We start from the raw sequence: 14,735 nt of genomic DNA, 5'->3' as shown, positions 1-14,735 counted from the left end.
AGATTATTCTGTAACATAGTTTCAAAAGGTAATATGTGCTCGCGATTCGTTGAAGGAATCAATTTGAAAACTGACGAACCTTTTCATTCCGTGACTGTACATCGTGTATTGCAAAGTACTTCTTAAAATGATTATGATGAAAAACACACCCTACATCACTCCAGTTAAGGTTCATACTTGCTAGAACCCTATCGTGTTTAATTAATGTTGAATCGTATTCAGTTTAATTTAATAATTCCTTTTATCCTCCATTTAAAAAAACGATTTGCTTACTCCTTAGTAAGCAAATGGACCCTTGCCCAGCACGTTTTTTAAACGCGTCGAGGGCGCATTTTTTTCCTACAAACGTTAATAGACGTAGAGTCGTAGACAGACAGTCTGGATCCGACTTTAGTGTGTGTCGCGTCTGCTATCGCATCTGCAGTGCTAAAATGCGCGTCCACTTCGCTTAAGAAACGTAGTGTCCATAGGCCCTAAAGTCTTCCAATTTTCCAGCCGGAGCGTCTGATGTCACCGTACACCGCCATCATCCGCCGCAGCGGCAACCCGTTCGAGCTGGCGCACGTGACGGTGTCGTGGCTGATCGGCGCCGGTTTCGACGCGTACGTGGTCGTCGGCTGCGCCAAGCGGGACATCTGCATGGCTATACGGTACAGGACCATATGCCCGGAGATCCCCGACGAGAGAGAGGTCAGTGATAGAAAGAAAGAAAATGATAATAATACGCACGTGACGGTGTCGTGGCTGATCGGCGCCGGCTATGACGCGTACGTGGTCTTCGGCTGCGCTAAGCGGGACATCTGCATGGCTTTACGGTACAGGACCATATGCCCAGAGATCCCCGACGAGAGAGGTCAGTGATAGAAAGAACGAAAATTATAATAATACGCACGTGACGGTGTCGTGGCTCATCGGCGCCGGCTACGACGCGTACGTGGCCATAGGCTGCGCCAAATGCGAGATACGACGAGAGAGAAGTTAGTGAACTTCATCGTTTGTGACTTACCATAAATCTATTCATGCTGTGGTAGGCCTTTGCTCAGAAGTTGGAGGTTTTATAGCTGAAATGCCGATGATGATGAACCATACTGCAACACTGTGTTATTTCTACATAAAAACGTATAGAAACATAAGTAAACGATGGCGGAAAGCTGCTGCTGGCTGTTTAGAGAACGTGTTTAGAGAACGAAGAGACATTATCGACATTATAAACTTGTTTAAATCAACTGAACCTGATGTGATACCTATTTTTGTTGCTCGTCAGCTCGAAAAGTTACCGCCGATTTTGTTTGACCACCTGGACTGTACGAAACTATTGAAGGACTTGCTTAAAGTACAAAACGAATTGGATTTCATTAAATCTAATTACGTGACACAAGATCAGTTAACTAACTGTAAAGATGAACTGCTCCGAGACATGAAGAACGAGTCGTTATTGCCGATTACTGCACGGAATGTGAATATAAATCGTGGTGCATGGATCTGTGACAGTGGCCCTATGGGTCTTTCGCATCTGGATAATAGTTCATCTCNAACAGTTGAAGAAGCAGTTAGAGTGAGCACCGACGTGCGCACAGTGCACGCGGATGCCAATTTTCATTTGGCCAAGTGGGCCTCGAATCGCTCCGAAGTACTAGAAGTCCATCGGGCGGAAGCTGCCGCCACTCGGGACGTCACACTTGAAGACATCGAAGAGAAGGTCCTGGGCCTCACCTGGAGGCCGACCTGCGACACCTTGGGATTTAATCTGAACTTCGCCCGGGTGCCTGACGTCGACAGCGGGCAAACTCCGACGAAGAGGGAGGCTCTGCGGACAGTGATGTCACTGTTCGACCCGCTGGGCCTCGCCTCCCCCATCACCATCGTAGCGAAACAGCTGCTACAAGAGGCGTGGCGCGTAGGCGTCGATTGGGACGTCCGCCTGCCGCCGCCGCTGTCGACGGGCTGGAGTGAGTGGGTGCGGCAGCTGGCCGCGCTCCGAGACGTCAACCTGCCAAGATGTCACCCTGGCTACAGCCGGGCGACCCGACGNTTCATCCCTAAATAAGTCATTCGACAACAACGGTGGAAATAACTCAGATAATTGCAACGGTTTGCTAGAATACAGAGAAATGGAGGTAATCTGTAAACAACGCGAGTGTGAATCAGCTGAGCTGCGTGAACGATCGCCCGCGCTCGTGAGCGATAAGCGGCCGAGCGGCTCCGACGGCTGCCGAACTACTGATGTGACGTCACCGCGGCCAGGCAGTGAGCGAAAGCGAAAGCGAGTTGAACGCCACAGTGCGGTAACGGTCAGTGAAGCCACAGATGTTACAAACGTAAACAGTTCTGAGAATTGGCAGACGGTGTCTAAGCGTAAAAAGACTAACTACCGTTACCGTGGTACAGCGGGTATATCAAGGGATATGGAGGGCAAGTTCAAAGCAGCCGACATACAAGTTCCCATATTTATTACCAAGATACATAAAGACACTACTGAAAAAGATATACAGGAGTACATATACAGAAAAACGAAAGAAATGATAAATCTGGAAAAAATCTCCTTTAAACAGGATCGAGATCATAGTGCGTACAAGTTTTTTGTATCGGAGCATAAGTTACCGGTGTTCCTAGATAACAAATTGTGGCCGCAGGGTATCCTGTTCAGACGATTCGTGAATTTTAAGCGGAAATATGCGAATGATCGTAACTTTGTTTCGGCCTCTAATAATAATTATGAAAAATAAGTATGATGCAAATAAAATGTATAACTTGGCAAGTTTTAACTGTAAGAATGTCAAACGTTCAGTGGATGACGTAAGGCAACTGTGTCGGACATCGCAAATTATCGCCCTACAAGAGCATTGGTTGCTGCCGCATGACATCGATTTCCTGAGCTGCATTGATGACGAGTTCGCCTACACTGGTATTTCTGCAGTGGATACGACGGCGGGCATGCTGCGCGGGCGACCCTACGGAGGCGTTGCTCTATTGTGGCAGAAAAGTGTGTTCCCAAACGTGTCGATTGTGCCGTGTAATAATACAAGAATATGTGCAATTAAAATAATGTTACATCAAAAATCGATATTAGTGATGAGTGTATACATGCCAACAGACAGTGCTAAAAATTTACTGGAGTTCACTGAGTGTCTTGGAACCTTAAACGCTATTGTTGTCAGTGAAGGTATTGAATCTGTTTACATGCTCGGCGATTTTAATGCGCACCCAGGTGAGCAATTTTACTATGAATTATGTAATTTCTGTATTGACTTGGAATGGTACTGTGCAGATGTTGTGAAGTTAGGACTAACGTCTGACACTTATAGTTATGTGAGCGATATAAATGGTTGTATGAGCTGGCTGGATCACTGTGTGGTCACAAAGTCGGCACTTTCAACGGTTCATAACATATCTGTTAGGTATAGTCCGGTAGTCTCTGACCATTTCCCTTTAATAGTTCAATGTAATTTTAATGTTATTCCTCCAAAATTAATTAACTTAAATAATAATTCTAAGCTTGATAATAAAGTACAATGGGGGGTTCGAAATAAAGACCAAATTGTGCATTTCAATAGATTATGTCATGAACGGTTGAAGGAAATAGATTTTCCTACGGAATTCAGACACTGTTGTGACAATTATTGTAGAAATATAAATCATAGACGTATTATTGATAAAATGTATGTAGATATAGTAGATGCACTGTCCAGTTCTGCTTCTGATAGCTGTGTTGCAAGTCGGGCTAGAAAGAAAAAACATATTAATGGTTGGAATATGCACGTTCGGGAGGCTCACGGGAGGGCTAGGTATAAATTTCAAGTGTGGGTCCTTTGTGGCAAACCGCGAGTAGGTTGTGCTTGGGAAGAAATGCGTGAAAGTCGAAGGATATTTAAATCTCGCCTAAAGTTGTGTCAGAATAATTATGAACAAATAAAGATGGATAAACTCGCTTCACTACATTCTAAGCATGATTTTCGTAGCTTTTGGAAAACTACTAGTAAATTTAATAATAAACCTGGTTTGCCTGTGAGCGTCAGTGGATTCCATAGTCCTAAGTCTATAGCTGACCTGTTTAGGGAACAATTTACCGTCAAATCGCCCTTGGGGCCATCACAGATTATCTGTGGAGTAGGTCCTCATGGGCAGGAAATGAGTATTAGGTTCACGGCGAGAGACGTGAGGGAAACCATTAGATCTATATCGGGAGGCAAGTCACCCGGGCACGACAGTCTCAGTGTAGAACACCTCAAGTATGCTGGAGTACACCTGCCTAGAGTACTTGCCATGTTTTATTCTCTATGTATTGGACATTCATACCTACCAGCTAATATGCTGAAGACTGTGGTAGTCCCAATTGTGAAAAGCAAAACTGGTGATGTAAGTGACCATAGAAATTATAGGCCTATTTCATTGGCCACTATTATTGCAAAGGTTCTTGACGGTTTGCTTAACACACAGCTTGATAAGTACCTTAGCATCCATGATAACCAATTCGGTTTCAAATCAGGACTCTCCACAGAATCTGCTATTCTGTGTCTAAAGCAAACTGTCAGGTACTATACTGATCGATGTACGCCTATTTATGCGTGCTTTTTAGACCTTTCAAAGGCCTTTGACCTAGTTTGCTATGATATTCTGTGGCAAAAATTAAAGAATATAGCTATGCCACAAGAACTAATATACATCTTTCAGTTTTGGTATCTAAATCAGGTCAACTTTGTTCGGTGGTCAAATGTGTTTTCGGACCCGTATAGGTTGGAGTGTGGGGTGAGGCAGGGGGGGCTGACCTCTCCGAGACTTTTTAACCTGTACGTCAACGCCCTAATAGAGGAGCTTAGCAGCACGCGTATCGGATGCCACATTGATGGAGTCTGTACCAATAATATTAGCTACGCAGATGATATGGTGCTGCTGAGTGCCTCAGTTTGTGGACTGCGAAAGCTGATAGGTACATGTGAAGCGTATGCTCTTAGTCATGGTCTTTTATATAATGCTAAGAAAAGCGAGTGCATGGTCTTTCGGGTCAAAGGGAAGAGTTCTGACACCATTCCGCCCATTAAACTGAACGGTACCATGCTTAAAAGGGTCGACCAATTCAAGTACCTCGGTCATTTGGTGACCTCTGACCTGAGGGATGATGCAGATATGGAGAGGGAGCGAAGGGCGTTGTCTGTTAGAGCCAATATGATAGCGCGCAGGTTTGCTCGTTGTTCGGGGGGCGTCAAAATCGCTCTGTTTAGAGCATTTTGTACGTCTTTCTACACGAGTGCCTTGTGGGTGGCATATACGCAGAAACAGTTCAACGCCCTTCGAGTACAATATAATAATGCGTTCAGGATGCTGATGGGGCTGCCGCGGTACTGCAGCGCTTCGGGGATGTTTGCTGAGTGGCGCGTCGACTGTTTCTATACGACGCTACGGAAACGGTGCGCATCCCTAGTGCGCAGGGTCCGGGGCAGCCCCAACATCATCTTAAACGCACTCTCCGCAAGATTTGACTGTCAGTACATTAATCATTGCTCTATGATTAATGTACTGACTAACGAACAAATAGCAAAATGCATAAATTGACTTGTTTGAATTGTTTGAATTTAATTTAATGTGAATTGAAATGAAATTTAAATATTTTATTATTATTATAATTATTAACTGTAACCTTAAACCTATGACTGTGTGTTGAAATAAATGAATTATTATTATTATTATTATTAGTAACTCTATTGGAAAAAATCGTAGCAGAGGTAAAGTTGTGTTGCTACGACTGCTACGACTACGAGACTACGAGGAACAATTTCGTAGCTACGACGCATGTAATAGTCTATGAAAGTTTGTACAGCTATTCACCGCTAGGGGCGCTGTGTAAATTATAGATTTATTTAGGTTACAATTTCTTTAGCTACAACTGTGTATTATTTTTACCCGAAGGAGGATGTTTATCGTTATATTTTACCACGAATAATGTATAATTTTTAGGTGATAATAGAGCCGGAGCCGCCTTCCGAAGAGCCCCGCTACAGGCTGGTGCCGCTACCGGACCTGACCTCCAAGTACTGCAAGGAGATGGACGACAAAGAGGCAGAAAGGAAGCAGGCTGAGCTCGACAAGATCGAAAGGGAGAAGCAGAGGAAGATTGCGGTAAGTAATCAATAATTAACAAATAATTACGTGGTAAAATTCCTCTACGAACACGTAATGCTAGCCTTGAAAACACAATTAGGCCGAGTTGCACCATCTGACCTTAACTTTAACTAACATCAAAAATCAGTCAAATTCCATACAAAAAGCACCGGTCATTGTTATAGTTACGGTCAGGGTAAGTTGGTGCAACTCACCCTTCTTCTTCTTGTCGTGTCGACAACAAACCTTCAACAAATCGACCCTTAGTGACCACAGTTAAAGTCGAAAGTAAGCCAAACAATGATATCATAGATTGTTTCTTCCATACAAAATCTAATGGAAAATTATTAAACTAAAGAAAACTATCGAGTCACAAGTCAGTAGTATAACACTATGTGTGGTGTTTGTCAAGGTGCGTCATATGATTTATGTTACTCTTTTAAAAACACTCTTATTTAGCTAAAGTTTTAAGGATCCGCAGCATTATCTTTAAGATTATTTTATACTATAAAATATCGACGGTATTCGACAGGAGCTAGAAGCCCCGCTTCCAGACCCCATCGATGGTTGGCGCACCCATGCCTGGGTGCTAATACTGCCTGGGCCCATGGGAGTGGAAGCACCCTTCTTCATCGAGCCCAGCGAGGGCAAAGCGCATTCCCTGGACGCTCCGCAGTACCAGAACCTGGAATCGGTGTATAACCATGAGAACTACTATGTGAGTACAATAACTAGTAGCGTAGGCTAATCTTCGTAAGCCAGACCCAATCGACGACTGGTGCAAGCTCAAACTCAAATACAACATTTGGCATAACTTAGAATAGAATAACTTACTCGACTTAAGATCCTATGTCCCCTAAATGGGGCAGGGGGCGTCCACAACAGTCTTCCATCGCGTTCGGTGTTGAGCTTCGCGTTTGATCTCGCTCCAGGTCCTGTCGATTTTCTTAGAAAAACGCACCAGTATCATACTAATTTTAACTATTATAACACAAAACGAATATTACGCACATATCTGTCGAAAATAATCCATTAATTAATGAATAATTAATAACCGGGTTAATAAACCCAACTCGAAGTTACCTCCTCCAACGTCCTAAAGGTGAACCTGCAAAGCTGTGCCGACGGCCTCGGCGCGCTCAACTTCGACCTGATGGACCTGACCTGCTGGGAGCACCTCATCGCTGGAGAGCCCTTCCACCGCCGTCTATTCGTGGGCATCGACGTGGCTGACAAGCGAACCGCTGTGGAGACGGAGAAACATCTGGACATACCCGCCAGCTGGGTGGAGAAGCTGGACATTAGCGCTGATGGTAGGTATAGATCGTTTCATCCACGAAGACGCGCCCCACCATTCTTCCGCTAATGTTTGAGTGTTTTCTCGGATCAAACTCCCCACACCCCGCGCTTCCTTCGACCAAAAATTGGTGTGGCGCGTCTTCGTGGATGAAACGATCTAAGTAATAGTAGAGAAGTTGCGCTATGTCACACTGGCAATGTATCTAAGATATTCTTAAGATGAGTATAAACTAGAGCATAGTAAATGCACAACAACACACAACAGAACAACGAGCCGCTCTATGACATGTTCTAGTGAACCCTTTTACGAATCAAAAGTGCATAGGAAACTGAGCTTTTACCTGTAGTCTAGTCTATTATATAGAAATGCTCCAGAAAATCTAGTATATCCATCACAATAGTTACGCCTGTTTCAGAATACGAGCAAAGATACCCGGGCAGCTATAAAGTGATACGTTACAAGAAGGTGGTTTTGGAGAAGTTCGCACCGTACTCCGAGAGGGATGGGATTGTCAAGCGAGTCAAGATTTTTGATGATTACGCGTACACTGTACCATTATTGACGTAAGATTTTTGAAATAACCAATCCAGAATAGCTAATTTTATCCCTTCTGCGCTGCGTAAACTCAACCACAGACTTGGAACTGGAAAGAATCATTATTATTTCCAGATACGAATGGTACAAAAACCGAGTCGACAAGATGGAAACCGTTAAAATAGACCACGTTGGCAGAGAAATACGCGAAACTTTCGGAATAGGCAGAAAGGATCACCTCATAAGTGAGTCATCTTGATAACAATTTTATCAGGGTCTCATAAAGATCACTCTCATCTTGACTATGAGATTAAGGCTGGGTAGCACCATCTTACTTTAACTTTGACAAACGTCAAAAATCTGCCAAACTTCACACAAAAAACGCCGGATAACGTTTTAGTTACGGTCAAAGTTAGGTGGTGCAACTCAGCCTGAGAATACAGGGACAGGTAGCGTATTCTATCCTTGGGTTTTGAGAGAACCAATTTTTAATATTGAAATGACTATTCCAGAACACGTGTACTCCATCGATGCCCCCATCGTGTCAGTGGAAGGTGTCCGTACGCTGGAGTTCAACTACTACGCCCGGCTGGACCACCTGACCAAGCTGGTCTGCTCGCCGCTGACCTTCGACGAGCACTACACTAACAGAGATGATAGGTATGTGTCTAAAACTCAGGAATATTACAGCTTTGACTAAATTAGTATAATATCTATCCACTTAGCTGTAATGTAACTTTATATAGAGACAGACGTCTGAGTGAATCTAAATGCCTTGAAATTATACAGATCTGTTCATCATCAGTCCAGCGGATAACGGTGTTGAAACCCGTGGGGATCTCGAATCGGCCAGTACGACACCGACATCGTAGGGCTATTGTCCCTTTTATTTTAAAGTTTTTATGTTTTTTTTTTCAACATTGAAAAATTTGCTGTTGGAACGGCTAATGTTTCATTTACAGACTAGAATCACGAATAATAACTTATACCGAAGGGAACAAAGCAGAACCCAAACGGCAAGTGAAAGACGTGGTAGAGACTTACAGCAGGAACTACGCCATGGAATCCAAAGACGACGTCTGGAAGAAGATATTCCACATCCAGGAAAACACCATAGAACTGCTGTACCACTACGCGTACAACTTTGTGACGAATAACACTAGGCACTTCATAAAACCTAACTTGGCTGAGACTGGAGGACGGATCTTGTTCTATCCTGATAAGACGTCTGGGTACATTGTGAGTTATATTTTTTGATTGCATAACTTAGTTATTAATAAGATTTACACAAGTGTGGGAGAGAAAGTGATTTAAAATATATCGCTTAAAAACTTAATATTCCATCTATAACCGAAAGCACAAAATTTATTCATAAATAATAATTTCTCAGTTTCTTCCTTTTGCACCCATTTCTCGTAGCACATCAAACAGAATCGCGCGTTTTGTACCTACTTAATTATGACAAGAACATCGCTTTGCTTAGCCCTTTTCACTGCAACTGCTGATAAAAAGCTAGGTAGGTACTCGTACTTAAATAAAGTTAATTATATTAATGCTTGGGAAAATGCTTCAGTTGCTGGCAAAGCAATTTTAAAACAGCTCTCCAATCGCTGCTTTTCTAGGTACCTACATTGTAACAGACTCTCCAAACATCCCTAATTCCCCATCTTCTAGGCTGACCCCTGCGCCGCCTTACCCCGGCCTCTAAACGTATACTACGCACTCTGCGACAACATGACCTGGGAGTACAAGACGACCAAGCATATCCGCGACCGCGAGACCGACATCAATGGCTACCTACGGCAACGGCACAAGGAGCTGACGGAGCCGATGCTGTATGTGGCGCTGTTTGATACCGAGAGAAACGAGGCGGCGAAGAAGGGATGGAAGGAACAGGTGAGGCATTACTGCTTACTATACTTTACAGCACGTAAAGATACAAATTCTACAACCAACCTATGGCCAATGATATCTAGATAGCGTGGGGAACGTAGGCCAAATCCTCCATTTCCTCTGATAAATTAGATAAGGTCGTGGTGTTGTACTGAAGACGTGTGGAAGAATGAGCTGAGATGATGATTTTCATAAAAGCTCGGTAAAACCGAATTAAATAGTATTCGTCTGTGAACGCCAATAAACTAAGTAAATACTAACGGCACCTTTAATAGTTCCGTAGTTGGCGTGGATTAGATTTTTTAAGCATCCTGCTAATCATGGTCAATACCTAATATTCTTATATTTGAAGTATGTTTTTCACTAATCACTGGACTAAAATGGTGAACACATTCTCGCGAATCCCAAACCTTTGGTTTTTGGTCAGAATCAAACAGTTTGGTTCAAACTTCTCCATTATCATATTGCCTTTTGCCTGATTCTAGGAAACCCAAAAAGCCGAAGTGACTGAACGAGAGAAGGAGGCCGAAATAGATCCTCTGGCACCGTACCTCGCTCGCATGTTCGGAACTGGCCGCGGCACCGGCGCTCCGCTCACCGTCAAGGAGGCAACCCTGGTCAGGGAGCAGTGCATCAACGACTTTAAGGCCAAACAGCTGGTTCGACAGAACTTGGTGCAGGAGAGGTTTGATAAGGTACGTAACTGCTTTTGTTGGGAAGAACAATAATGTTGCTTAATTCTGTGGTCTTATAGTGTGTTTTTGTGTCTCCCAGTAGTGCGCCTAGTCCTTACTCCCTAAAACACTAAGTAGTCCCTAGAGCCCTAGCCATCGTCAGCCACGATCGTACACAGACAGCACACGATAAACGATAAATACAGTGTGAGTCTTGATAAAGTGCACATATGAAAATAGGTATGTCTAGTTTCACCTATTTTCATATGCGCACTTTATTAAGAATAAGTTAAGTTATTTTCTAGTTTATTCATGGATCATGTTTTCTTTAACCACCTTTCCAAGATACCACGGGCATTTTTCTCACCAGTGGAAGGGTAAAAAGACACGGATGAAAACTTATTCTTAATACTTTCAGCTCAATTCGGAGTACAAGGCGAAGAGGCTGTGGTACCTAGCCAACCAGTTCATACTTACGCCTGAAAAGGAGAGCGCCTACTTCGCGGCCAGGTAATACCTACTTTCATAGCTATAATCAGCTCAACTAGTCAATAAGAATAGCCACTATTATGGTTCAGCGAAACATTCTCCTTGGTTTTGACTGAACGCCTTAAGCTTCAACCACACTTGGTGTGATTGAAGCATTAGTTTGGCTGAAGCTTTAACACGTTTAACGCTGCGCCATGCTTAATTTGATTATTCGCTATTTGTTAGCATTCACTCTCAATTTTTTTGCAGTGCTTATTCTTCTTGTCGTGTTAACAACAAACCTATAAGGTATCAGCCCAAAACTCTGCTACAAAAGTGGCGTTATCAGTTGCATTCTTTAAAATTTCCTGCGTGCAGTTGTTTTGGGCACGCAGGACACGACATTATGTGCCTGCCAGATTGTCAGGATAAGTTAACACACATAATAACGAACAAAATAAAATAAAATAAATAAATATTTTTTTCTTTATCAGTGCCGAACTGGCGTTCAGCGTCCACACGCTAGAGGTGCGGCTGACGAGGCACAAGGACCTGTCAGGCCCCAGGTTCAAGATGCTGGAAGAGTATCTGGACAAGCACCCGTTGCTGCGAGACTACAACCGCATGAGGCACTATTACAAGTACAAATAATTTGTATTGATAGACTGATATAAGCTGGCTTTTGTAAGGACGCCAGCACTTTTCATCAATCGAACCTAAATGTTTAAATTCTATTGGGGAAATTGATCGTATTTTGAACTTAGCTCTTGTAAGTACCTATCCCAAATTTTTTACTAAAAATTCTAGTACGTTATTTAATTATGTAATCACACATAAAATAATATGCTTTATAATTGTGTATTTTGTTAAAACGTGCAATATGATGAGAACATTTTAGAGGTTTAATAATATTGTTATTCTACATTTTATGCTGTTAGTATTAACTATAGCAAAATAAAACTCTTAAAACGTTTTAAATATTTATTTTATTGTTAGTATTTCGTCTTTATTTCTTTGAAATTAAAAGATGTAAAGTACAGTTCCATTAAAAAAAAACTGTTGAAGATCTGTCCCAACGAATTTCATTGCTTTCAATTCTCTGCGGTTTGTGTATATTTTTTTAACACGTCACTTTTCATCTTAACCCTTTCACAGACACAAATGAGATTCAACTTATTACAGCCCGCGAGCTTGTGCTTGGGCAGTGTTGAGGACTACGGATGGTGCCAAGTCGGGAGTTTTTGTTTTAACACTTCTTCAGTTTAAGCCTTTCGTACTGCGGGGCGTACGTGGGGCGTACAAGAGGCTATTGCTTGGGCAGCAGCTAGGAGGATAGAGTCGCAGGAGTAGCAGTATATAGTATATTCACATCACTGCGGGGCGTACGACAGTCCCATACTTCGGGGCGTACGTGGTGCGTGCGACACATGGAGCGCAACAGCTACAGCCTGAAGGACAGTGTCAAAGGAGTCGCAGTTGTATATTGTATTTCACATCACTGCGGGGCGTACGACAGTCCCATACTGTGGGACGTACGTGGGGCGTGCGACACTGGCTAGTGCTTGGTCAGCAGCCGGGGGGCTGCAGGTGGCCAGGAGGCTTTTGTTTATTTTTTTAACACTTCACTTTTCAACCTTTCATCAACCACATTGCAGCCATTATAGTATAATAGCAGTGTCGATGAATTCGCAGTATATTCACATCACGGGGCGTACATAGGTCGTACGTGAGACGTGCGACACAGCAGGCTAGTGCTTGGGAGGCTGCAGGTGGCTACGAGGTTTTTCTTTATTCTTTTAACACTTCACTTTTCAACCTTTCATCCGCCATTGCAGTTTCAAGGATAGTGTCGCAAGAGTAGCAATAAATTGTATATTCACATCACTGTGGGGCGTATTACAGTCCCATATTGCGGGGTGAACGTGGGTCGTACGTGGGGCGTATGACACACGGGCTAGTGCTTGGGCAGCAGCCAGGAGGGCTGCGGGTGGCTGAGGTCGGTGTTCCAGTCGCCGGCGCCGCCCAGCAGGTTGCCGCGCCCGTCGTGCGTGGCCAGCGCCAGCCGCGATAGTTTGTTAGCTAGTCGCCGTTGAGGTGAGTCCGGCCGGGAGAGCGGCGGGAGAGAGATGCTTCCAGAATCTGGAGGACATTAAAATTTAGTCAGAGTTGCCCTTTACGACCTTTGCATCTCATTTTATAAGCAAACCAGACTAGCTATTCAAATTATTTGGATAGTGCTGGAGGAAGAGTCGTCAAAAAGGTCACGAAGCGGCATTCTTAGAATTACCAAGCTATAGTAGAACAATATGTTTCGGTAACACTGATCTAGACTAGTGATAATAAATAAAATTATAGTACTGTCGCAGGTGTAAGTGCCACTGACCTGAGTGATAATCGTAGTTGGCGTGGTCGCTAGGCGTGTCCTGTCCAAGCCGCTTGCGGTACTCGCCCGCGAAGTGCTCGATCAAGGTGTCCATCATTATCGCTTGCTTTGAGAATACCTGCAGTAAAGATAATGTTTTTGTAATATTTTTAAGATATGTGTTAGGAGTACCTAAACAATACTTATTAAATAATAATGAATGAAAATAAGTTAAAAATAAAAAAATATTGAAATGAAATTGTACGGCGCGACGCCCCGCCCGCATCCAAAGTGTTAACAGCGAACACTTGCAATGCATTTGCAGTTGTTGTAATAAATGCTTTGAAACAAATATACTTTCGTGTTATCATACTTAAGGTTCTTCTAAGACTGACCTGTAGAATTTTGGAGACCCTGAGTCCGTTTTCAACAACCATGAACTGAAGGAAGAGGCACGGTAGACAGTCTTCGTTGTCGTCAGACGGCAGTCCGATGTCCCAGGATAACTCCTCGTAGAGCAGTCCCAGTAACACAGTCTGAGGAAAATTTAGGATCTTCCATCATACATTCCATGCTTGCAAACATTAAAATGGCCTTATCGACACTTCAACAGTTAAGATGTTGTCCAACTGTCGGACACGACGCAACGGTACTCTGAACTGTCTCCATATGTTACATGAACCAGAAATGAGGAGATCCGTAAACGAACTAAAGTCGCTAACATAGCCCAACGGATTAGCAAGCTGAAGTGGCAATGGGCAGGGCACATAGTACGCAGAACTAACGGCCGTATGGTTCTGGAGTAGAGGCTACATAACAACGTGGGACGTCCACTCAGAAGGTGGATCGACTTCCTCATAAAGGTAACAAGAAGGCGCTAGATGCAGGCTTCTACCAACTGGGTGATGAGGAAATCATTGAGGCCTGTGTTCAGCAGTGGACGTCCTGTGGCTGAAATGATGATGATGATGGCACTATGGTCACACTCGTGCGTGAATAGGCTGCTGAGACTTCTGGCTGCTCGATGTGTCTAGGAGCCCTGTACTGTGAGTACTGTGACGTCACACTCACGCTCTCGGTGTCGTCGATGACGTAGACANAATTATTATTATTATTATTACTAATAGTCCCGTTAGCCCCTCGTACTAAGCTAAATATGCTTGCTTGTATCTCGAGTGAGCTCACCACAATAGTCGAGCGGCGGCGTCGACCGAACCCGCGTTCCCCGGATCACGAATCGGCCAGTCCGACCCCTTCACCGTTCGGCTATCGTGGCTTCAAATTTCTCTGATCCATGTCCCTTCTCATAGTCAATTCTCCCCCATCTGGGGGTTTACACCACAAAAACGGTACTTCGCGTCGAGCTGTTAACGTTGTTTTGATAACCAGTGACTAAAGAAAAATGTTC

General features: G+C 43.6%; 3 protein-coding genes across 5 annotated transcripts; 2 read left to right on the top strand and 1 right to left on the bottom strand.

Moving 5' to 3' along the window:
* Window positions 1–281: 281 nt before the first annotated feature.
* Window positions 282–11,906, top strand: LOC114363448 (dynein regulatory complex subunit 7-like). Of its 3 annotated transcripts, XM_028319168.1 has the most exons (13): window positions 1,184–1,524; window positions 2,033–3,208; window positions 5,953–6,114; window positions 6,629–6,814; window positions 7,199–7,409; window positions 7,812–7,959; window positions 8,066–8,175; window positions 8,443–8,590; window positions 8,893–9,169; window positions 9,605–9,826; window positions 10,309–10,518; window positions 10,916–11,007; window positions 11,460–11,898. In XM_028319168.1, the coding sequence occupies exons 2-13, from the start codon at window positions 3,197–3,199 to the stop codon at window positions 11,614–11,616; spliced, it is 1,935 nt and encodes a 644-aa protein (XP_028174969.1). In that variant the 5' UTR covers window positions 1,184–1,524; window positions 2,033–3,196; the 3' UTR covers window positions 11,617–11,898. The 3 variants fall into 3 exon arrangements, with proteins under 3 accessions (XP_028174966.1, XP_028174967.1, XP_028174969.1); XM_028319165.1 differs by lacking the exons at window positions 1,184–1,524; window positions 2,033–3,208 and adding an exon at window positions 282–690 and having other exon boundaries at window positions 11,460–11,906; XM_028319166.1 differs by lacking the exons at window positions 1,184–1,524; window positions 2,033–3,208 and adding an exon at window positions 785–853 and having other exon boundaries at window positions 5,951–6,114; window positions 11,460–11,886.
* Window positions 1,401–2,751, top strand: LOC114363449 (uncharacterized). Its single transcript, XM_028319169.1, has 2 exons — window positions 1,401–1,529; window positions 2,038–2,751. Exons 1-2 carry the CDS (start codon window positions 1,418–1,420, stop codon window positions 2,724–2,726), a joined length of 801 nt encoding a protein of 266 aa, XP_028174970.1. The 5' UTR covers window positions 1,401–1,417; the 3' UTR covers window positions 2,727–2,751.
* A 176-nt stretch (window positions 11,907–12,082) lies between the features above and the next one.
* On the bottom strand, window positions 12,083–14,419 carry LOC114363450 (uncharacterized). The gene is made up of 4 exons (XM_028319170.1): window positions 14,399–14,419; window positions 13,723–13,863; window positions 13,349–13,466; window positions 12,083–13,104 (listed from the first exon to the last, which is right to left on the bottom strand). Exons 2-4 carry the CDS (start codon window positions 13,762–13,764, stop codon window positions 12,920–12,922), a joined length of 345 nt encoding a protein of 114 aa, XP_028174971.1. The 5' UTR covers window positions 13,765–13,863; window positions 14,399–14,419; the 3' UTR covers window positions 12,083–12,919.
* Between the last annotated feature and the right edge of the window lie 316 nt (window positions 14,420–14,735).

The sequence above is a fragment of the Ostrinia furnacalis genome, unplaced genomic scaffold (assembly GCF_004193835.3).
Source record: "Ostrinia furnacalis isolate ACB-3 unplaced genomic scaffold, ASM419383v2 OfSCF7120, whole genome shotgun sequence".
In the NCBI taxonomy this organism is placed as follows: domain Eukaryota; kingdom Metazoa; phylum Arthropoda; class Insecta; order Lepidoptera; family Crambidae; genus Ostrinia; species Ostrinia furnacalis.
This window is presented reverse-complemented; position numbering and strand designations above follow the sequence as displayed.